This window comes from Pempheris klunzingeri, chromosome 9 (genome assembly GCF_042242105.1).
Source record: "Pempheris klunzingeri isolate RE-2024b chromosome 9, fPemKlu1.hap1, whole genome shotgun sequence".
NCBI classification, from domain to species: Eukaryota; Metazoa; Chordata; class Actinopteri; order Acropomatiformes; family Pempheridae; genus Pempheris; species Pempheris klunzingeri.
Window position 1 is genome coordinate 19,840,437 of NC_092020.1, and position 23,656 is coordinate 19,864,092.

Below are 23,656 nucleotides of genomic sequence, written 5' to 3' on the forward strand. Positions count from 1 at the left end.
ATATTGCTTATAAAATTCTTTATTATTTTACATCTTGTCTCAACACGTTTTATGGCTTATATAAAAAGCACCTTGTTGGATTTAAAAAAGGAAAAAAAAAAAAAAACCTATATAAATAAACTGCTTTTATTTTGAAAGCAGACACTTTTCCCGGTATCCTCGTGCTCGCTCCCGTGAGCCTGACGCGGGGTGGCTGCAGGATGAGGCTGAGGGACGGGAGTGCCCCATCCACACTCCCTTCACATTTACACACAACAGCGGATCTCCCTGGAAGGACAAATTAAGTGGATACGGTCGATGGAGACATATGTGTGATGTAAAAACCGGCCCGGACGCATCTGTTCATCGCACTTACCGGGGAAAACTATGACTGTTTTACACGACTGAAGATTTCGGATACTGTTACTCTTATTTTTTTTTTTTACTTTTGCGTGCGTCTAAACCGGCCATTCATTCATTCATTTCTAAAAAAAAAAAAAAAGCTGCTGCACCCGTCTGGTCTTATATAAACCTTCTCCCCTGCCATCTTTCTCTGAGTCCCGCGGTGAGGATGGATGCCCGGATCTCTTTGCCCAGGTGCCCGCTGCTGGTGCTTCTCTGGACGGTCTGTGCACTGTCGTGGACCCGGAGCCCCGCGGCTGCGGCGGGGAGGAGCTGCGCCGACACCCGGCAGGTGTACGCGGAGAAGGGCTACAGCACAGGCACCGCACCGCAGACTCAAATCTCCGGTAAGACTCACTATCCATCCTGCAGCTGGAATACGTCACAATAACAGTTTGTAAACTCACGCACAGTCATCTGTTAATAAATCTGTGCCCATCAAGCTTCTAATACAATTTGGATACATGTCGCTGCAGAGATGTAGGTGCGCCAGCGTGCTCTAGTTCATCCCAACAGGGATTAAAATACCGTTCTGCACATTAAGGTCACTGTAAACTCGCTGCTCTCCACCACCAAACAATTATAGGTGCATTACAACAGAAAACAATGCATTTAACACCACGAGTCACGATATGGAAGTGATATATAAAAGTACAAGGTGGCACAAAAGTCACTCATAAGCACCAGAGAAACAATATGGGGATATCATGGTGCGTTTTCCTCAAGAGAAACAATGCCTGCTGGTTTAAAACAAATTACACCCGCCCCTTGCTCCCCTCTGTGCTGTTTAAATAGGATGATTAAGGGGATGAGCAAATTGCCAACACCGGTGCAACAAAGAGCCTCGCCCCTAATTAGTCTTTGCCTACTGGCTCACTGTTAAATCCCAGCATATACCCATAGGCTCTGTTCCCCGGTGATAATCTTATCTGCTGAATGAAAAGGTATCATGTGGATTACAAACTGACGGATTTTGGATAATGTGAAGTTTTGGTGAAGGGGGGGGCTGGGATAGAGGAGAGGGCTCAAGAGAAGGGAGGAGGTGGAAATTAGTTCAAATGTGAATGTCTGACCAAGTGAGGGAGCAAATAATGATGGAGCACTTGAGTGTCTGAAAATCTAGCCTACTTCATGGAGGTTCAGCTTTGCATGTAAATCAGTGAGAGAATGTCAGAGTGTGTGTGTCTGTGTGTGTGTGTGTTACCCCCAGACAGACCAGGTGCTTCCACAAAAAAAAAGTAAAATAAATAAGTGAAATGTATGTTTGCAGACCACGCAGATGTCTAGTGTGTGTGGATTTATTTTGTGGCAATTCAGCTCCATGTGTGAGCCACTCAGACAACTGCAATATTGATTGATTTTGTGTGTATGTATGTGTGTGTGTGTGTGTGTGTGTGTTGGGCTATCACTGCCTGAGTCTTGGCTCACTGTCCCGTGGGCCAGGGGAGCAGATGGCTGGGAGAGCGAAGGATGAAGAGAGGCAGTTTAGAAATGGAAATAGAGGGATGAGAGAGGGCTAATAGTGAGAGACATGGAGAGAACAATAGAAGCAGAGATTACCATCGGCCAGGGAGCAGTTGGGGATGACACTTTTCACTGTGTTACCAGCAGTAAAATTCATGTTAGATGTTAAAATTAAAGAAACAAAGAATTCAAACCTTTTCCACATTCGGTGAACTGTTTCCTTTTTTCTGTCTCCCCTGGTTGTCGTTTGCATATCATTACTTCTGACATATCAAAGACCCAACCTGAGCTGACAAAGAGAGACAGACTGAGGCTGAATAATTCATGCAGGGAAATTACAATTTTCTATTGCACCCTTATCTTTGATAAGATATCCCCGCAGTAACTGAACAGACTGAGTGGAGGAATTGACTTTCTCACTGAAAACATCTACTTAGACCTGCTGACGTTGACAATAAGCCCTGGTTTTTGTTGAGGTGTTAAAAATAACTTTATTTGAATAGCACCTCTTAGCCATGTTATGTTATGTCTGAACCAAAATAATCTAATTTCTCCACAAACGTTGCAGTCATTGCTAACTTTTCTCTCCCCTCTGGCCTTGTTTCACCCTCTGGTCCTCCAGGTGAGCACCTGCGGCTCTGCCCTCAGGACTACACCTGCTGCTCCAGTCAGATGGAGGAGACGCTGGCACTCCAGAGCGAGAGGGACTTCCTCAAATCTGTGGAAGAGAACAGCCAGTTCCTTTTGACTACTTTTACCCAGCGACACCGCAGGTTTGATGGTGAGAGGCTGACTCACAGGCTTGCGCAGTTATTAATCATCTTTACTGAGAACATTATGTGGTTTGAAATTGGTCAAAAAAATTATTCTTGAGGCAACAGTGGGTAAATTTTAAGCAAAAAAACTGCACTTGGCTTCTCCTCTTCTCCCTCTACTCAGTTAGTAGTGATGAGTGACAGCTGATTAAAAACGTATTTAGGGATCTCTGCCTTGCACAGTTCCTCTCAGAGCCACAAAACTGACTCTGGAAGCTAAAAGCACAGCACTGCATACATATTGCAGAGTTCCTCGCATGGTTCTTATTTATGTTTAATCACCATGTGAGAAATTAAAGGGGTACTCCGGCAATTTTTGTGTAAACTTGGGGAACTTACAAGAGAGAGATTATAAGAATAATAGTCACAGCTGAAGGAGCGGAAACCAAGATATCCCGTCTTTTTTAAACCAGAAACACTGGATCCTACATTAATGCAACCAGATAGTGTACTTAATTGGATACTCTCTGCCTCCTCTCATGTTTTAACCACCAGTATGTAACGCATGCTTTAAGATGTAGTTTTGTTGTCGTCAATGCCGAGCCTAGCTGAGGTAACCCTGATGACATCACTATGACATCACTAGTGTTATTGTCTCCGACTTTTGGCGCTAGGACCAAAACCTACCTAGACAGTGTTAGGGACTGTATTTCAGAGAATTCAGCCCACACCGTCTCAAATCCTGCATGTATGGCTGCAGGTTTGCAGCAACCACAGCAGAGAGCTGACTTTACACTTTCTCCTCCTACCTGCTGTCGACCGCCATCACCTTTTTTTTCTCCTCCTCATCCTTTTTATATAATGTACATGATGAATCATTTAAAGGCGCTGAAGGAGTGGGAGACTGCATATGAGTCCTAATGTCCTAAATAGAGTACATGTTGTTATACTCATTTACCAGTGTGCAGGATCTGATGTAACTGTCCCCTTGAGCTGTTGATCTTGGAAGGAAGGGGGCGACTGTGCACCCATGTATGTAGGAACCTGGCTAAGATTTCTGAGGCAAAGAAGATGGATGTCAGATTAATATCTAATCTCTCCTTTCGTCTCTGCAGAGTTCTTCAGAGAGCTTATAGACTTGTCGGAGAAGTCTATGAACCAGATGTTTACCAAGACCTACGGCCGGCTCTTCACCCAGAACGCACACGTCTTCCAGGAGCTGTTTGTGGAGCTGCGCAGATATTATTCTGGTTAGTTTAACCAATTTATACCCGACGAGATGGTGGAATTTTCCAAATAAAACAATGAAATCAGGGGCGTCCCGCTGGTTTACTAATTTAAGAAGCATACCAGGAAATGGCAGCATCCTCAGTTCTGGCTGATGACTTTTTTTACTCTCCTCATATTTTCTGTCTCTCTGTTCTCACTTTAAAACAATCGAAAATGCCAAAACAAAAATAGATCCCATCCATCTTTTTTTTTCAGTCAGTCAATCAAGGCTGACCAGAACTACACTTTTACCTGATATGTTGTACAGGGTATGTCTTTTTCTACTTGCGTACTTGTATTTCAATATTAACACTTCATGTTTCTGTATTTGTTACCTGCTTATGATTATAAATTGCCATTCTTGCTAATTCTGGCATGTTTACACAATTTATTTTTATGCTGATGTTCATTAATGTGCTACATTCCTATCAAATAAATAAATAATGAGTAGAGACATGCTTAAAATCTTTTTGGCAGTAATCTGGCTAAAGTTGGTAAAGGACTAAAAGTAGTTCAAAGCTGTGATGATTCCTTGTTGCACTGGCAGCTCAGTGTAGTTTTATGGGTCCGTGTCCCCGCTGTGGTAAATCCACAGCGGCTCTGGACACCAGATAAGACGCAGTATGATCCCATGTGGAGACGTGAAATGCCAAAAAGAATTGGAGAATGAACAAGAGAGAGAGAGAATTGGAATCCCATGGATGACTGTTTCTATTTTTGTTCCGCATTGCTCCGTTTTGGCATGACAGCGGCACGCTGGTGAGTCTGTGTCTGCAGGCTGTTGCTGCTTAGTCAACCTGCCTTTGTCTGCCAAACAGCATGTATGGCTAATTTGAGGCAGTATAGTAGACTACAGATTGGAGAGCTGCATATTCAGTCAGTTGACTAATGCACAAGCACCCAAACATGTTTAAAGGAAGAAATAGATGAGGGAAAAATAGCACAATATAGACACCAAGGGAGCAGAAAAAGAATGCTTTGTGTTGGTATATATAGTTTCACCTTATTTGATTACAATATCCTGTGGCAGCGTGCACCAAGTAGAGTGGATGCTGTGCACAAAATACAATAACTTTTAAATGATGAAGGGAGAGTTCAGGTCATCATTGATATCACCTTAAGTCAGTCAAAGTGTGTTGGACTGTGTTAGAACTACTAAGTTAACTTGACTGTATTTTCACTGCATCAACAAAGCATTCAATGGAATATGCCAAGGGATGTCTATCAAAGTTCTCCAGACAGTGTGTGCAGGGTTTGTAGTCAGCAATTCTCTGTGTAACAAAAGTCAAGTAAATTCGTTTCATTGTTACCTCAGGGTGGAGACCTATTTGGCGACTCCAGAAGTTGCTTAGTGTCCTGCTGAATCCACATTCTTCACTTATGTTTTATAGTTTACATGTATAAGAATTTTTGTGTCATTGTCATCCCTCCTCTGTTGCTCTTCCTGAGGTTCCCTCCATTTTTTTCCCCATTAAAAGTGTTTTTTGGGGAAGTTTTTCCTTTTCTGAATCAAGGTTCTTTGGACAGATGGTGTTGTACGCTGTGCAGATTGTGAAGCTCCCTGAGCCAAATTGCGATTTTGGGAGTTATATAAATAAATTAATTAATAGTAGATGCTAGAGTAGTACCTAAGTAGGCTAACTTACTGTGAGTTTGATGGGTTTACAAGCATCATTTGACATGTAAGTGACCAGATGATAGCTGACTTCATCTGAACTGGGGTGAACTATTCCTTTAACCTTGCCCAGTGAGCATCATAATAACACACTGCATAAGAATGTAATTCTATAGATTTAAAAACTCAATCCAGGCTTATTGAACAACATACTGAAAGTCTGCTGAAATGCCTCCTAATAAGATGCCCCGTCTTTCAGCAGCCCCTGCAGGAACCACATTTTTGTCAGATTACAGATACTGTACGCTGTCCGTTGTGTCCACAGGGGGCAGTGTGAGCCTGTCAGAGGTTCTGTCAGACTTCTGGTCCAGACTGGTGGAGCGGGTCTTCTCTCTGGTCAACCCCCAGTATCAGTTCAATGAGGACTACCTGGAGTGCGTCAGCAAACACGCCGAACAGCTGCAGCCGTTTGGGGACGTGCCCCGCAAACTGCGCGTACAAGTATGTGCCATGTGAAAAAACGTTAATATGGACAAAACCTGATGACTTCGGTATAACAAAACTGTATTTCATATTATGCAGATTGATTGAGTTCAGTTGACCGATCTGGCTGTGTTCTCTCTCTCCTCCTTCTTCAGGTGTCGAGGGCTTTCATTGCAGCCAGAGCTCTGTCTCAGGGCTTGGCTACTGGTCGGGATATTGTTAACAAAGCAACAAAGGTGAGCTGTTCCTTTTTACTGTTGTCTGTTCTGCTGTTAACTTTCTAGCCTACATCTGAGGCCCTGAAATAGTTTTCCTTTTATAATGATGCATATCTTTATATCTTTCATAGCCCCTCTAAAAACAAAGTTGGAGAGGGCTTCACAACCCAAGTAACATAAAAGCCTTTAGATTCACCTTATTTGCTGAGTCAACATTATGAAGCTGGTTAATATAACTATATATGACTTTGATGATTTGATTATTTTCATTATCCATGTAGGTATATTTCCAGGTCTCTGGTTTTTTTTATTTGTTCTATCATTCGATTTTCCGGTCATTTGAGGGTTGGGGTTCGATCATCATAACAGCTGCAAATCAATTTCTGTCATGATTATTACTTAATTTAGTAAATCAACTAATGTCTGCTCCACATTTTTCTCTCTTGTCCCTTTTTTTAGTAACAACAAATTACAGAATCAGTTGTTGGAATAAGAGGGTGCTGATTTGCTGCATATTGAATGAATGTGAAGTTCCCTTATGTAGCTTTAAAGTTAATGTTATATGAATTCTTCCTGCCCTAACTCTTCAACCCACTGTTTCTGTTTACAAGCTGACTGCAGACTCGGAGTGTGTGCGAGGGCTGATGCGTCAGTGGTACTGCCCTCTGTGTCGAGGCATGCCCTCCCTGCGGCCCTGCCACTCCCTGTGCCTTAACGTGATGAAGGGCTGCTTAGCCAATCAGGCAGACCTGGACACCGAATGGAGCAATTTCATTGGTGGGTGAGGGGAGGGTGAACATCCTAATATGCTGCTGTTGTTTAGGTGGGCTTAAGGTCAGGTGCATGACACATTTTATAATTTTTTGGATTAGGCATGTTTCAGCCAAAACAATCATCAAAGAACCACAATACCTTTGGTTTCAATGATATGAGGTCCTATTAGATTTGATATGATGGTGCAAATGACATTTAAAAGCATTTTACATTATTAGCATCATTAAGATGAGCACACCTTTAAGTCGACCGCTTTTATTGCCCCCTGTCACTCATTTACTTTCACTTCCTTTTCCCCTAATGAATTCCTTCTTCATTAATGATTAATGCTTCTCTGCTCCTTCACAATTGATCTGTCTTCCTATGTTTCCTTTCCCCTTTCATCAAACCCATACATTCCTGCCTTTTTTTTTCTTTTCATGTGCACTGCCCCCTCTTATCTTTCATCGCTCAGTCCGTGTGCGCTCCACCCAAAACCCTTTTACCCTCATCTACCCTTTTCTCGAACCACCATTCTCCTCCTTATTTTTCAGTTCTGTTTATATGATGTTGTCTTGCTTCCTAATTGTACTGTCCTGTAACCACACGCACACATATGCATGCGCACACACACACACACACGTAAATCAAATCTGTTCAGCCAGTGAGAGATTTCAGACGTGGGGAGCCATTGTCTTGATGTTTATCAGGGTCTTCTGTAGGCCACCAGCTATGTTTTCTCTTTGTGTGTAATACCAGACAATCAGAACTTGGGTGATTGTAGTCATAGCAAACCTTATCGACCTGCCATCTCTATCTCTGTCGTCTATCAGATGCTCTGTACCAGGTTTCAGAGAAGCTGGAGGGGCCGTTCAACATGGAGCTTGCAGCCGACTCCATCTCTGTGAAAGTGTCGGAAGCCATCATGCACATGCAGGAAAACAGTGTGACCATCTCCACCAAGGCAAGGAAGAGGGCACAAACAGATGATGGGGAAATAAAATGGAAATTGATGGGTTTTCTTGCAGGATTTTGCGAACTAGTTGTTGCACAAAAGTATTTCTAGTATTCATTGAACCTTTGTGACCACATAAAGAACATCGTCTACCATCTTTTAAAACATCTTACAAGTCAAAGCTATGGTCTTGGTTATTGTTTAATTTTGATTTTAATCTTCTTAATGAGACAGTTTGCAGTAAAAATGAGCATGACAGCCTCACAGTATCATCAAAACGTGGCAGGTGTCCCAGCAGCTAATCCATCAGAGAGACACCCACATCTCAGAGACGCTCCTGGTTTGTGGAAGCGGTGCTTCAAGGAACAGGAAGCCCTTTCATTTAGAGCTCAGTTTTATGCAATTGCTGCCTCTCACCAACAGAGTGGGATTGTGGTGGTTATGGAGAACCGTTTCAATAATGTTATGTTGCCAATATCCGGCTCAGTTGCAACATTTTTAGATGTAGACTCCACTGAGTCCCTTCCTGAGCTTTGATTGGTCACTCTAACGATAAGGTTTGCTTAGAAGACAGAACCAGGCATTTTTGGCTGTTTGGTGGTCTCATAGAGTATAATGTATCATCCAGATTAAATCAGTTTTGACTAAAGAGCAACGATTGCTTTGTAGATCAGTTTTTAGGCCATTCAGAGAAATGTATCGTTTGGGGGGTTATTTTTCATAGCGTTCTAAGAGATGATGATGACAGGAAATGAGGAGAGAGAGAGAGAGAGATAGATGGGTTATGACACTGAACAAAGGTCCCCAGCTGGACTTGGTTGCAGTTCATGGTACGCGCCTTTACCCATAAACAGTGGGGGGGGGGTGCCCCAAATAATCATTGAATGAATACAAGCCATGTTGAAGTGTGAGTGCAACAAAAAAAAGCTCATTTACACCAGTTTATCACAAACTATGTCCAAGAAATTAGAGAATATGCGCAAGAATATCCATAGGCTGCACTTTTCCTTAAACCATCACAAAGCAATGGAAAAACCTTCTTATGAATAATTCTGGTTTCTTATAATGATAATAATGATGGTAATGATAATGCTCACACTGTTGACACTGATATTGCTTTGTTGTTGTGTACCCCAGGTGTTCCAAGGTTGTGGAAGCCCCAGGCCTGCTCCAGGACGGTCCAAACGATCACCCAAAGAGTCAGGGGGCAGCAGGAGGCCTTTCCGCACCTACAGCCCTGAAGAGAAGCCCACCACTGCTGCAGGCACTAACCTGGACCGACTGGTGAGGAAGAAACATACCGCATATCACATTATCATATTATATATCCAGCAGACACGGAGCAACATTAGCATTTATTGACTGATATTGATGTCGTGTTTCTGGCTAGTTGGAGAGAAGTCTTCTTTTGGTTCTGTAGTGGACTCCACTAAAATATCTCTTCAGCTGCTAAATTCTACTATGTTTATCACCAAGCAACAAAAATTAATGAGTGCAGTGAGAGTGAAGCAAAACATTAGTTGTGTGCCAGAAAACCAAAACTATGAGCTGAAAGACGCTAAAAATCTCCATAAAGCAAAATCAGCCCTGTAGTCAAAACTGTAGTCCGACAATAGCCGTTTATGGGTTCATCAGTATGAGTGATTTTTTTTTTTTTTACATTTGGCTCTTGTTTTTGGGTTGAATGTGATTTCAAATGATCACTGAAACTGCAATTAAGAATGTCAAAAAGTTTGCATTGCACACATCAGGATTCCAACATTGTTCAGCAAAGGAGCAGAAAGCAAAGAAAGGACAAAACAGTAAAGTCCAAGCTTGGTACAAGCAGCTAATAATAAAGCATGCAGCGGTCAGAGCCCAGACAGCACCCCTGTGACCACAGAGAGGCCTTGCAAGATACAAGTGCTGCAAAATAAATGAAACCAAAAGCAGAGGAAGGAGAAAGAGCATCGTAGGTATTCATATCTATTAATAAAACATAAAAGACGTGCGGTTTCAGAGCTGACCCAGAAACAGTGTCATGTCAGTGTCATGTCAGCACTGCAGCTTCAATATGCTTCCTCCAGCCAGCCATACCAAACAAGGATACTTTCAAACCAGGTCTGAGTCATAACCAATTCCTTTCCGCCTCCGTGTAGGTTACCGAGCTGAAGGAGCGACTGCGGCCCATGCGTGGCTTCTGGGTGTCCCTCCCACACACCATCTGCAACGATGAGAAGATGGCCGCGGACGTCACAAATGAGGACCGCTGCTGGAACGGGCAGACCCGGGGGAGGTGAGCAACATCAGAGAGGAGGGGTGGAGGGAAGAGATCGGTGGGGGTGGAGAGAGAGAGTGAGTGATAGTGCAGAGGTGGAAGGATGCAACAGATGGACTGAGTTTATTCAATTTTGCTACCACCAGTCACCCACATGCTCACTGTGTGGGTCTGCCTGCTTTTATGCACATGGACACAGACCAAACACTGTGTATCTGGGCTGATTTAGAGGCACTATGCACTCCTGTGAGCGTGTGTGTGGTGAGAGGAAAAACAAGTCTGCATAATGGATGACTTTGTGTCTGTGATGTTCCAGCTGCATCAGGCAACACAGTTTTATGTAAAAGTACACCCACCTGAGCAGCTTTAATCACAAAGTGGGACTGCAGCCAGACGTACAGAAATAAAATAACACATCATATACATTACAATTATTTAATGCTGACAATGAATCCATTGATCATGGAAAAATATATTTGGGACAAAATGTAGTTTTAAGAAAATACAGTGCAACTCATGGGTCATATTGTTTCTTTACTTTATGATTTATTATTGTAAAATTTACAATAAAGACTAATAGTCTGCAGCCATGGTAGCGGCTCTACTGTACTTCAACACAGTGGTGATCTAAGCTAAAAACATTCTGACCATTATTATTCAACAAATTAAAATTTTCGACCTGATGATGGTGAAGTTAAAACATAAATCACTACAGCTGATCCCGACGGGGACATGAGCATCTCTACAATGACTGGATGGTTCAGACACTTCAGCCTTATTGTGGCGTTTCAGGAAAAGTCAGAGGGATTCATCATCTGTGGACCATGAGAAAACATTTTACAGCCACCCATCCAGCATGGAGCAGTCAGTGTATCAAGAAATAACACGCAGTTCCATTAATCCATATTTTGTTCACAATACCAAAGTCCATTATTTGCTTTTTAAGAATACATAAGTCAGGATTGCATACGTTGCTGCAATTAAATGGCAGAGATCGATCTGCTCCCCCTTGTAAAAATGTCCAATTATTACAGTGAACATGGTCGTTGCAAAAATATACAATGTGGTGACACTCATTAGTTTTGTTTCTGAGTAAAACCTCCCTTTTGAGGCCACACTGTGTGAGGTCGCCTAGAGCTTGTGTGCACCCATGTCTGTGCTTTTGTAAATGAACAACTGCGCGTGCACTCAGGTACCTCCCGGATGTGACGGGCGACGGGCTGGTCAGCCAGATCAACAACCCCGAGGTGGAGGTGGACATTGCCAGGCCAGATGTGAGGACCAGACAGCTGATCATGGAGCTGAGGGTGGTGACCAACAAACTGAGGCACGCTCAGAGCGGACAGGACATGGACTTCATGGACAGTGAGTGTTCCTGTCAGTCAGCCAGTCTGTGTATTTGTATATATCCTTAAAGGAGTAATAAGTGCATGTGTGATTTGCAGGATTAGTAACGGCATCAATTTATCCTGTAAATGTATATGCATCTGGAATCTTTTTCCTTTTTGCTCAGGTGAGGAGGGTAGTGGCTCAGGGGGTGGAGATCAAGGTGAAAGGTACAATGACGATTGGCCAGGCTACGGGCCTTACTCGCCGCCCTACAACAAACCACCTCGCAACCCCGCTTCCAACCCCGCGAAGCCGCCACGAGTCCGAGAAAGAAACGGGTCCAAGTGGAACAGGAACAATGGCCAAGGACGGGTCAGGTCTGCAACCAGCCGGCTCACTTTCTGCCTGGTTCCTTTGTTGTCATTGCCTTTCATGGTCACTGTTGCCCCCATGTGGAGATAGCTGGTTGTTACTACCTGGAGGTGGTTTTTCTGTCATGCCGGAGTCTCAAGCACATTAAGAAGAAACAAAAAAAAAAATGTCATTCAATTTGGTTACACCAGCAGAAAAAAAGATAAAAATAGGCTAATTTAGCAATAATGAAAAAACCTGTTTACAGCACAAAAATAATCGTTAAAGTGAATGTTTTTCCTACTGCCCAAGTACACAAGAGGCATCACCAGGCATTGATGATTACAAACAATACTTCGTGAATAAGTACTGCCGTTTTTTTAGTGCCGTCAGTGAAATGTTTGACCTACTGGAGTCTTGATGCTGAATGGTGTGCAGTGCTGGAGCGTAGCAGTGACAGCAAATGAGTTGGCAGCGTGTTTGGGTGAAGAAGCTCATGGTCTCATGGTTTGGTGGTCTGTGAGATGGAGATTAATCGTGATTTCAGCGGGCAGGCTGATTCGATCTAACTGAGTTCGTTTGCTGCCTTTCTCACAAAATTAAGTTGATTGATTTAATTGATCTTGGTTTTGTTCTGGCTGTGGTTCATTTTGTTAATTTTTCCTCTTGCGGAAGTAGTCAGGCTTAATTTACTCGCTTAATTAAACCTCACTATTTTGGCTTGGAGATTTAAAAAGTGTCATCAGTATGACTCTTAAAACCAAACAAGGGGCTTATTTGGAATGTACCTAAAAGCTCAAATGAATTTGGGTTTACTTGTGACGACAAGGGGTTAATTTGTGTAATATATTGATGTTTTAATTTATTTGTAATATAATATTTCATTGTTCTTGTTATGATTTTTTTTAAAGGCAAGGTTGGAGTGTTTTTATTTTTCTAAAAAAGAGCTTGTCTTTAACTTTCTCTGGTTTAAAAAAGAAAAAAAAGGAAAAGTATTTATACCTGATACCACCGAATACTTTTCGTAAACCAATCATAAAAAAGCTGTTGTTATTAAACCAGTCACAACAAAACACTTAATCATCACTTTTAGCCCGAACCGGAGTTTGTTAAGGAGCAATGTGTGCGAATGTGTGTTTGTTTTATATTGTCTGTTGTACGTTCTGAGTTCACATTGAAAAGATGTTGGGATGTTTTTTAACGCGCTTTTCTACTTATTTTTCCTAAAAGCAACAAAAGTTGATGAAAACGGTGAGCGAGCTCACGACGTGATGTGAAATTAGGTTGAATGTTGACTGAAAGACAAATGCTGTCAAGAACTGTGAGACGATGGCTCTTGATTTTCATATGCTGAATGTGGTTTGACAGAAAAAAAATCAAAGAATATTCAAGAGGGGAAAAACAGAACCTGAATCCATGGACAGAGTGAGTTATAAGAATCAGTTTTGGGCAGACATTTTGGGCAATGGACTTATTCGCTGTCTTGCTGAGAATCAGATGAGAGGATTGATGCCACTTTGATGTCTGCATGGTTAATGTGAAGCAAGCAGCCAATTAGCTTAGCTTAGCATAAAGACTGGAAATGGGGGGCAGCTTAACACTGACCAGAGGTCCAGAGGTATCTACATCTGCCAACCAGCACCTTTTTAAAGCTCACTAATTTGTTTTGTAGTGGGAATATGTGGCGGACTATTTTTTGGCTGGGAGCAGTTGCCAAGTAATCGGTAATCAGTATGATTTATTAAACAAAGAAAATCATAAGGTGCTGTTTGGAGGGTTTTGCTACCTTTGGACAGAACCAGGCTAGCCATTTCCTACTGTTTATTTGATGCTAAGCTTTGCTAAGCTAAGCTTTGCCTAGTCTAGTGACTTGTCAAAGATGACGAAAGTCGATGGATATGATCCCAAAAGACAACAGAAGTACAGACGGGGAATATAAAAAGAATGTATAGATGCTGTGAAAAAGGCCACTTTTTATTGGTTGTAACAGAAGTGCAGGTCTAGTCTGATGGGCTATTGCACCTGTGTAAGACAAAGAAATAGGAAGAGAAGGGTTTCAATCTCAAATCTTTCAAAATTTGCTTCCTTTTAACCACTCGGCATATCAAAGATGATTTTATCCTCTAAAACAGTGCTCTGTCACGAAGAGTAGGCATAAGAGATTTACAGTCTGGTGTTAGTGTTGGCGAGTGATTCATGCCGACAAACTGTCTAATTTAATTTTGGAATGAAACCCTTCAAAGTCAGTCGAGACCATGTACAAGACTTCACCACAAACAGTGTTATGTTGCACTACGACAAATGAGAAAACAGTATTTCTAAAGCGACAGTATTGTAATCATATGTGCTTTTGATGATCAGCAGTCCGATTAGGATGTGGTGGCTGCAATATTTCCATTGAACTTCAGGTAAATTGTTCTTTAGTCCAACCTCTCATCCATTCCCACTACTCGCACATTCCTTTATGGTGAAAGTATAGCACAACTTTTTTCATGTTGTTGTAACAGTTTTTTGGTATCAAACGAGTGATATTTTCTGCTTCATTAAAAAAAAAAAAGAAAATTATGGTTTATTTTTGTTTTTATTTTTACAAAGGCAGCAATAACATGAAACCAAAAATTCTGCACTACTAGCAGATTTAACCATTCAAATCTTATGTTAATGAGGCACTGAGGCAGACTTTGTTCTCCTTTTAGCCTTTAAGATGAGCCGTCTCTGCGTTTGGATCTCCATCATGTGAGGGCTTCTTGCTCTGAGCGAGGCAGTTCATGCATCCACGCTGACAAAGGACAGAAAATATAAGACTCAATACAGAGATTCACAAACTACATTTACTGCGGCAATACATAGAAGATGGTAAAAAGAATAGTAAAAAATTATAGTAGAAAGTAAAGACAACTAATCCATAATAAATAGTGACGAAAGGATTATTCATAATTGAGAACATCGACTATGTTCCATGCAGTTTCATCATCCAGCGAAGGTGAGAAAACTGCAGTTAATTAAAACTTAGAGGGAATATAATCTATTATCTAATGTTATGTACAGTATTGTTTTAGAGATCATTCTTCCATCACATGACAGTTCTCAAGGAAAAAAACCCCAAACTATACATACTGATTTTATTTGTTACCTTCCACAAAGAGAAAGCAAAAACCGCCAACAACAGGAGCAGAGCGACGACTGTCAGGAAGATTATCCACCAGGCAATTTTGGTGAAATATTTTGTCTTTCTCTCAAGGAACACGGTCAGTTTCACCTGTGGATGATGATATCATGAGAGTGGGGTTATTGACGTACATCTACAGGTGAGCAATGCACAAACTCAAAATGAACGATGGAAATCATTTAATAGGTAAATACCTTTGTCCCAGGCTTCTCTGGTTTAAGTCCAATATTCTCTGGTGAGTTTGTTAAACTGAGAGTAGCATCCACAACAATGTCTAGATAGTTCAAAGAGCTGTAATCCTAAGTGGGAGAGGCAAAGTAAAAGCACTTTGAGTGATGCTGTTGGACAGGCAGGCGACAGGCAGCAAAGAGCCACAAAGCTTAAAGACAGTTTGAATAGTTCTTGGCAACATTAAAGCAACAAAACTAAGGAACTTTCATCACATGTAACAGTCAGAGATGAAGCATTTTGAACAAATGAGAGGAAGAAAATGAGCACCTCTGTAAAGGTGGTGTTCCACAGGCGTGAGTGCAGAACCATCACTGCAGTACTGTCCAAGCCCAGCAGAGGGCAGCGAATCTCCACACACTTCAGTCCATCCGAGCAGGTCTGACAGGGAGCACAGCAGATCCAAGTCAAAACCTCCTAACTCTCTGAATATAAAAGTGGAACGAAGTGTGAAAAACATCAGATCAACGAAAGAAAACTAATAATGATTCATTACCAAGGTTTTGTATTTCCTTCTTGTCGGTAGAAATGGGAATCCATCAGTTGAGAGGGCTTCATGTTCGGCCTCGCGTCTTCTCCTAAAGGGGTCATGCCAACCCTTGATACCAAACATTATCAGATTAAGGGAGGTTTATCGCAAGCCCTACTTAAATTCTGATCAATAAAACAAAAGGTTGTATTACCTTTACGTGTTTAAGTGGATTGACCTCGTCTACAGGTGAGCAGGGGACAGACTGCGTACCTTTACTGCTGATCTGAGTCAAGTACAGAAGCCATTTTCCCACTGAGTTCTCCTTCGGCCAGTGGATGCTTAGTGATGCATTGGCGAAAGATTTCAGTGGTCTTCCCAAATTTGTTATCTGTTTGAAAAACAAAACATCACAGTTTAAAACAAGGCAATAAAAGCAATTAAAGGCATTTTACAGTAGGGTAGCAACAAACGATGGCTCACCCTAAATTCATATTGAACCGGAGTTCCAATTTCATCAACTGATTTTATGGCGCTCTCACCCCTCAAGGTTTCCCCAAGTGAAACTTGAGAAGGCCTGGCTAGTCTGACAAACAAAGGCACACCTTAATGTTATATCTTTTGACTTGTATTCATCATTCCAAAGTTTCTAAACTATTTTCAAGCTCAAATTTATTGCTCGTGGCGTTTATTGCATACAAAAAAAATGACGTTCAACCACTTAAAAATGGCAGAAATACAGATCAACTAAAACTACAAACAATACCCATAAAATAACACAATTTAGAAGACAATAAAAGCAATCAGGACCTACCCATATACTTGAAGCTGCAGCTCAAAAACCACTTTGGCTAACGCCTCAACCGGCTGTATGGCCTGCACACTTGTCCTACATCACAGGAATAATAGAACATGTTAATTCATAATCATGCACAGTCCACTGATCAATAACCGGTGCCAATATCTGCTCTTTTAGGACCACTTGCGTTTCAAGTTTCAGGGTGATGTTGACATCTTCTGTACTCAGCGAGATGCCGGACGTTGTGAGTATGACATGAAAACTGACCTGAAGGGATGAAAAAAAAGTCATCATACAGTATGCATGCATACATATGCTTATACATGCATATGGTGACACACACACACACACACACACACACACAGGAAACGCTACTTACTTCAGTGTCTCTTTGGAGTGGGTTTCCCAGTTCACAATCTATTAGTGTTCCTTTGTCATTGGCTGTACAACTCACTTGTGTTTCCTGTACATAAATGAGTAATATTACAACTAGTCATGATAATACTAAAACATTCTATTTATAATGCTTTTCATGAAGCTACTTTACAAAAGTGCATTCAGAAAACAAGGAACTGTGTCTATATTAGAATAAAAACAGTTTTTAGGAAATCTTGATACACATGCACAGTAATCTAAAACAATGCAACACATCAACTTTTTCATCACAGTATTTTTTTTACTTTAATGGCTGATATTCCACACTTTTTACATTTTGCTCTCCACAAATGAGTTCTTGTATACTCACTGCTGCTGTATTGTAGACAACAGAAGAGTAATGAAGAGTATCCGGGAGCATGATGACCGAGTGACTCTGGTGTGCGTCATCCCCGTCTCTGTTAGTCACAGTGATCTCCAAAGCGATGTCTTCATCAGAGGGAGTGATGACCGCAACACCATCCTCTCTAAAGGCAGGAGGTGACCCCAGTGAGCATGAGGTAGGGTCCAGTCACACACATCGCCTTGTGTAGCTAAGATGGTTACCTAGCTTCATTTTTTTTTTTTTTACTTTACCTGGCCAGTGATTTGAAAACATCTTGATTATTTTGTGTTTTTCTGGAGCAGAACTTGTACTGTAACTGGAGGTTACTTTGACAAATGTTGTCAGCACCGCAGCCCTTGTTCTCTAAGGTAATCTGTGAAATACAACACAGCAGGAATTGTTTCTTCATATCCCTCAAAGAAACACACATTTTACTGACAAAGAGGTATACAGACAGATAGATAGATACACACTTTTACACACACACACACACACACACACACACACACACACACACACACACACACACACACACTCGTACCTCTGAGACAGTGCCCTTTTGCTGGAAGAGGTTGAGGACTGGAGTGATGTCGGCCTGATCTGTGTTTGTCTCGGTCGTCTGACTGGAGCTCCACAGAGACACAGTGACAGAGACGGGGATACTGCGCAGCCTGTCCTTAATATCACGCTGGAACAGAAGAGTTTTGTTGTGGCTTAATGTGCACAGTTTGGTGTTAGATGGGCCTCTTAAATGGTTACACAGAACAGTACCAGAAGTCGGAGTTTGGTGTCAGTACAGATTTCTCTCTTCTGTCCCGGCAGCTCCAGTTTTCCTCGAGACGAACCAAGAAAATCCACTCTGGGAGGAAGCCTCACTTTCCTCCTCTCAGCATCAGCCTCAAAGGTGTAGTTGAAGACTGAGGCACACATAAGATTACATAAAGTGCTGCCTGTACTCACTCACTCACTCACTATAACCACCACTGTTGTAGCTATTAGTATACTACTACTACCATTATTACTGCAGCAAACACTGGAGCTTCCACAGCTTCTTCTATTACTACTATTACTTAGACTTCTTCAACATCTACTGCCATTAATTCTATACTGCTAACATAGTCAAATGATAACTTAAGCTTGAGCTTTTAAATCAAGAATCTAACTAATCTAAGCACCACTGTGGGCTCTAACTCTGTGGTCCATCCATACACTTATTTTCCAAAGCATATTAATTATATTGACTTACTCAGTTTAGGGTTAAATGTTGCTGGATGTGCTGTGTAGGTAAAGCATGCCTGAGCTGCAAAATAACTTCACAGAAGACACGTTGGATCAAAAGCCAGTAAACCTGCAGATGGATCACGTTGACGTCTGTGTTTTCGTGCTTCTTACCACGTGCGTTTATCACATTGTTCCTTTGTGATGTCTATTTTGTTTGGCGTGATCTTTAGAGAGATGCTGACACTGACCACCGGCCTTGCTCTGTAGAGGCAACAAAAATGACAGGTTGGATAAATTCACTGGTTTGAGATCAGTTACGATAAGACACGGTAGTTGAAAGGAATATGAAAGACAACAAAAGGGGTGATTTACTATGTTTTTGTTATGATTGATTAAGATAGACCAGTGCTTGCCAAGATGGCCTAAGAAAGGAAGATTCATAGATAATTTCAAAAACATAAAAAGCAAGTAAATATAGGAAAAAAGTTAAATGATTCAAACTGATATATTTCTCTCCATCTCCAAGTGTTTGAGATGTAGCTGTAATCTTACCTGTAAACAAAGACAGAATCAGAAAGAGACCCCACAGCCAAATCAGGGTACTGATTGTTGTCCACATCCAAGTTGCCAGACAGAGAATACCCAAACAGAATAACTTGTTTGGATCCCGATGAGATAACCTGAGGAAGTCAAAACATGAAAGCGTAATTTCAAAGTCTGTTGTTTAGTCTTGATATTTCAAACCACAGGTTTGAACCCACAACCTCACCTGTGTTGGCTTATTGTCGACGCCATCTGATGAGCCATAGTAAAGGTATACTCGACCAGAACCATCATAAGGTGCCCCCACGGCAATATCTTACACCAAGTAAGACAGATTGTGTGGTGACAGCATAAAGTAGAGACAAACAGAGTAGTTTAACAATGTATCTTGAATTTCCTTAAAGTCTGTTTGATATCAGCGTTTGTATGACCTGCCTGTCCTTTATTTAGGATGTTGTCAAGATTTTAAGTGAAACTTTTGAGGGAAGAAACATAATTGTGCTTGCAAATGAAAAGTCCAATTCATAAGGAAAAAACACTCCCATGCTCATCTCATTACACTCAGGTTTTGCTACCAAATCAGTGGGTTATAGTGGGTAATATTGTATGATTGTTTTATATTTCACCATTATCCTGTAATTGCCACTTGTACAGTGGCACAGCAAAAGTTACATATTCTCACTTTAAATAATTCAACATTTAAAATGAAAACATTTCCATCTTTTGTCAGTGTATGACATATTTGATATAAACACTTCACAACCTCCATAGCCATCTTGATTAACGTCTCCAATGTTTTCCACTGCAAGGCCGAACATGGAGTCTTTATGTCCAAGAAGTTGTGTTGGAACAATCTTCTCCCAGTCTTTTCCTTTGTTGTTGATATAGATGTAGACCGCTCCTCCAACCAAACCATCTTTAACAAAGAACTGCGGTGCTCCTACAGCGAGGTCGTCCCACCTGCACATAACAAAAGAGCGCAACACAAGAGCAACACTAGCAGTCTAGTGATAGATACTGAAACAGGCAGCCATATTTGTTTTGGCAGAGTGTTTCAGTAGCGATAGTAAAGGTGTGTGAAGTAGATTGTGAGCACATTTCACAGCGCTGGCATGACAAGCACCTGAATGTTAATGCAAATAAGGTAGTACTGAACCATAAAGGCAAGGTTTACTCCACAATATCATACATACACACGTGTTTTTTCTATAATTCTTGAGCCTTACTACTTACTAAATCTAACATAACACTACCACACACAGGGAAAGGTCATAGCTTCATCTACAGACTGGCTATTAGATGTTTGCAAATTTAGTTTGCAGCGTGGTGCTAGAGCAAAGCTCTTGGTGTGCCGAAAACGGAAAGGGTGTATCCTCTTGGGGACATGAATGTGATCAGTAAATTTCATGGCAATCTGGCCGTTAGATTTGGATATTACTTGTGTTCAAATAACAAGAAATGATCATGTTACGCTGCAAGCCGTGGGGTCACCAAATCATCCACTAAAAACAGTTATATAAACAGCAAGTGCCATAGAAATCTGGCCATTAAGTTTTGACTTTGAGCACACAACCTAATGCCGGTGATGATAAAAAGTCACAGAGTAAACAAATCATGAGGAGACATCCTCTGGTAACTCTGGTAGCGTTGAAGTAAACCTACCCATCACCATTGAGATCCACCACTGCCACATCGTAGCCAAAGGAGGAGGCCAGACCCGGACCAGAGAGAACTAATTCCACAGACAAACTTCTCTTTGCCGCAGGGTCTGCCTTAAGAAACGCCACCTGGCCGCTGTAACCTCCTCGGGGCGCTCCTGACACGATGGTCAGCTCACCCTCCCCAATAAGGGCCATACCAGAGTCAATGGAGAATCCTGCAGGGCAGAATATGAAGCTGTTTAGGGCAAAGTTATACGGAAACAAAGGTAGGGGGTACCTACATTTTAGGGTACCTCTTAATACTTACAAGAGTATTGTTAGTTATGAAAAGCCCATCTTTATTTAAGAATTTCATCAGTCTTTGGATATATGAAGCAAGATCTATCCTGAAATTCATTAAATGACTCAAACCAGACTAGAAACTGACCCAGGTAGCTGTCTCTCTGGAGAGGAATCAGTTTGGGGTTAAACTGGTCAATATCCCCAGTTTCACGAGGATCTTCACTGGAGAAGTCCAGGTTGTCCAAAGGCTCCATTCGTACGATTCCTTTGAACAGCATCACATGAGACAAATACAGAATAACAAAACTTAAAATGCTGCATTTTTTTCTTCTTCTCAGGAAAGCTGCAGAATTTAAGTGCATGTTTCAGCATATACGTTTTACAGCATGTCATTGTGATCTGAAACAAGTGATGATCAAAATAATGTGGACTTGATGAGTGCATTGTGATGAACAGTCAAATACAAATAGAGTTCACACTTCAGGTAAAATGCACCGTTTACAGTTGTTTTAGGAAATTGTTGTAGTCTTTTTTTTTCTAAAATGAAATTTTTTAAAGTTTTTGTGACCAAGTTTTGAAGATTTATATTTTCAGTAGGAACCTGTAGCAACGTCCAGTTATACAAAAATAAAAACTGATCTTTAAATGTTAAATTCTATAAAGATGTTTGTTCTAAGTTTAATTTTACCTTTCCACAGGTACGCTCCTGGTGCTCCAAATAACAGAGATGTGTTGTCCTTTGCAAAAGATGCTCCATGACCCTGCTGGCAGTATGCAAACCACTCATGGTCCTTTTGACGTCTGGTAAGGTGTTCGTTGTCACAAACTACCCTCCTCCACTTCCTCTCCTCCTTCCCGACCTGCAGGTCATCTCCTAGGAGGTAACACTGACCCGTCACCAAGCGGGGGACATAAAGGCTCGGGCTTGGGCTCCACTGCTGGTATCGATGAGCGCAAGCCTACAAGAGATAGATGATGAAATTACTGCAGACTTTAAATATGGAGAGAATTCTTTAAATATGCAGTGTTTTTGCTTACCATTACATTTTTACCAGGACCTTGGCTCATCACTCTAACTCCCATCCACTGGTCGTTTATGCCTTTGCTATCAAGGAACTCTGGATAAATAAACACGTTGAGCTCACAGCAATGTCGATATAATTACATTCAGTAGTTAGTACTTCGATCTTTTAATAAACAAAAATATTATGATGTAAAAATATTTCATTACACATCTACATTCTGCATTCAAAGTAAATGTAAAGAGTTTTTTTTCTCAAAAATGTACTTAAATGAATATAAATAGAATATAAAACTGTTAGATTGTTATTAGTGATGCATCATTGTGCATGCAGCATTTTGCTGTTGCATTTTGCAGCATTTAGCTGTTTGCTGTTGATGAGGTGGAGTTAGTTTTCATTACTTTACATAAAGTAAGCTCCTTTAGGGTCACCAGATGGGGGTGATGTTGATTATTAATGATAACGAAAAAGGGCTTTTTCACAAACCTGCATTTACCGTGTAGACTTATGTTATATGCATATATTTTTTTTTTCACAATTCAAACTCCTCAGGCCTGAAACAGTTCTTTGAATGAAACCACGTTGAAGTTGAGAGGGGAGCTCTCTCGTTGGTGGATCTGCTAATTACTAATAAAAGGTGAAACCTGTGCAAGTAGACATTGCTTTTTTATAAAAGGTGGTTTAATCTTTAGCAGTGCACTTTATTTAATAAATTAATCTGTTTTTAATGTAAGGGCTTAATCTCTGTTCAATAAGTAACTATACCTGTCAAGTAGATATAGTAAAGAATACAACATTTCCCTCTGAAACATGGATATAAAAAAGTGGATTGAAATTATAAAATTGTATGAAATTACCTAAAAATTGTCCTGAGGTTTGCTTTCTGCCACTGATTACATCACATTTAACATAAAAACATGACTCATACAGATTCAAATAAAAGAGGCAAACAAACCTTCACTATCAAACTCGATGGGCTGACAACGCTCTGATGTTGTAGAAAGATCACACTGGAATATGACACCTGTAACATTCGCTAGGTTCTGGTGTTTGGATCGTGGAGCTCCTACCAGCAATCTGGGGGAAAAACACCTCCAGTGGTAAGACACAAAATCAGATTTTAATTTACTCATACTTGAATAACTTCCTTTCACTCACAGGGTCTTTCTGGCAGGGTGCAGCTGCAGGTGGAAGGCAACAGAAAATCCAAACAGGCTTCCCGGATCTCCATTTCTCTGCAGCACATTTTGAGTGTCCAGATTGAAAGCTGCAACGTTTAGGGTCTGGAGGTGCCAGACACTCCACAGATACACCGCGTGCCAGTGCTTTGCCATGAATTTGTCAATCAAAGCCTTTCTAATCTGCTCTTTCTTGTGCAGTGTGCAGCGAGAGCACAGAGGGAGTGTTCACCCTCAGAAAAAGGATTGGTCCTAGCAGGTGCTAAATGGCTCACTGTAGACACAGGCAAACAGGGTGTGGTGGAGAGAAAGTTATCTTCACAACAAAACTGCACTGTTCAACTTTATGACTTGACAACAGTAGTTAATATTAACCAATTTCTGCTTTGAGCAAATATCTTTTCTGCTGGTAATGTATTAGAAAATTACATGGGGGAATGTTTAGACTTTCACTAGTTCCTCAAATGTCAACGCCAAAGAGTTACCGTGTACAT

General features: G+C 41.2%; 2 protein-coding genes across 2 annotated transcripts; one reads left to right on the forward strand and one right to left on the reverse strand.

Annotated features, from left to right (window-relative positions):
- The first annotated feature begins 550 nt into the window (after nt 1–550).
- gpc2 (glypican 2) lies at nt 551–12,036 on the forward strand. The gene is made up of 11 exons (XM_070837010.1): nt 551–728; nt 2,468–2,626; nt 3,716–3,850; nt 5,810–5,985; nt 6,123–6,203; nt 6,797–6,962; nt 7,772–7,902; nt 9,031–9,177; nt 10,032–10,168; nt 11,343–11,515; nt 11,664–12,036. The coding sequence occupies exons 1-11, from the start codon at nt 551–553 to the stop codon at nt 11,939–11,941; spliced, it is 1,761 nt and encodes a 586-aa protein (XP_070693111.1). The 3' UTR covers nt 11,942–12,036.
- Nucleotides 12,037–14,009: 1,973 nt separating this feature from the next.
- Nucleotides 14,010–23,368, reverse strand: LOC139206760 (integrin alpha-6-like). Its single transcript, XM_070836337.1, has 25 exons — nt 23,143–23,368; nt 22,940–23,061; nt 22,001–22,080; nt 21,651–21,921; nt 21,108–21,227; nt 20,682–20,895; nt 19,783–19,979; nt 19,246–19,334; nt 19,029–19,156; nt 18,648–18,737; nt 18,502–18,566; nt 18,027–18,172; nt 17,797–17,943; nt 17,507–17,628; nt 17,241–17,397; nt 16,875–16,958; nt 16,683–16,762; nt 16,511–16,585; nt 16,180–16,282; nt 15,911–16,087; nt 15,724–15,825; nt 15,498–15,608; nt 15,194–15,298; nt 14,964–15,089; nt 14,010–14,609 (listed from the first exon to the last, which is right to left on the reverse strand). The coding sequence occupies exons 1-25, from the start codon at nt 23,316–23,318 to the stop codon at nt 14,523–14,525; spliced, it is 3,174 nt and encodes a 1,057-aa protein (XP_070692438.1). The 5' UTR covers nt 23,319–23,368; the 3' UTR covers nt 14,010–14,522.
- Nucleotides 23,369–23,656: the final 288 nt, after the last annotated feature.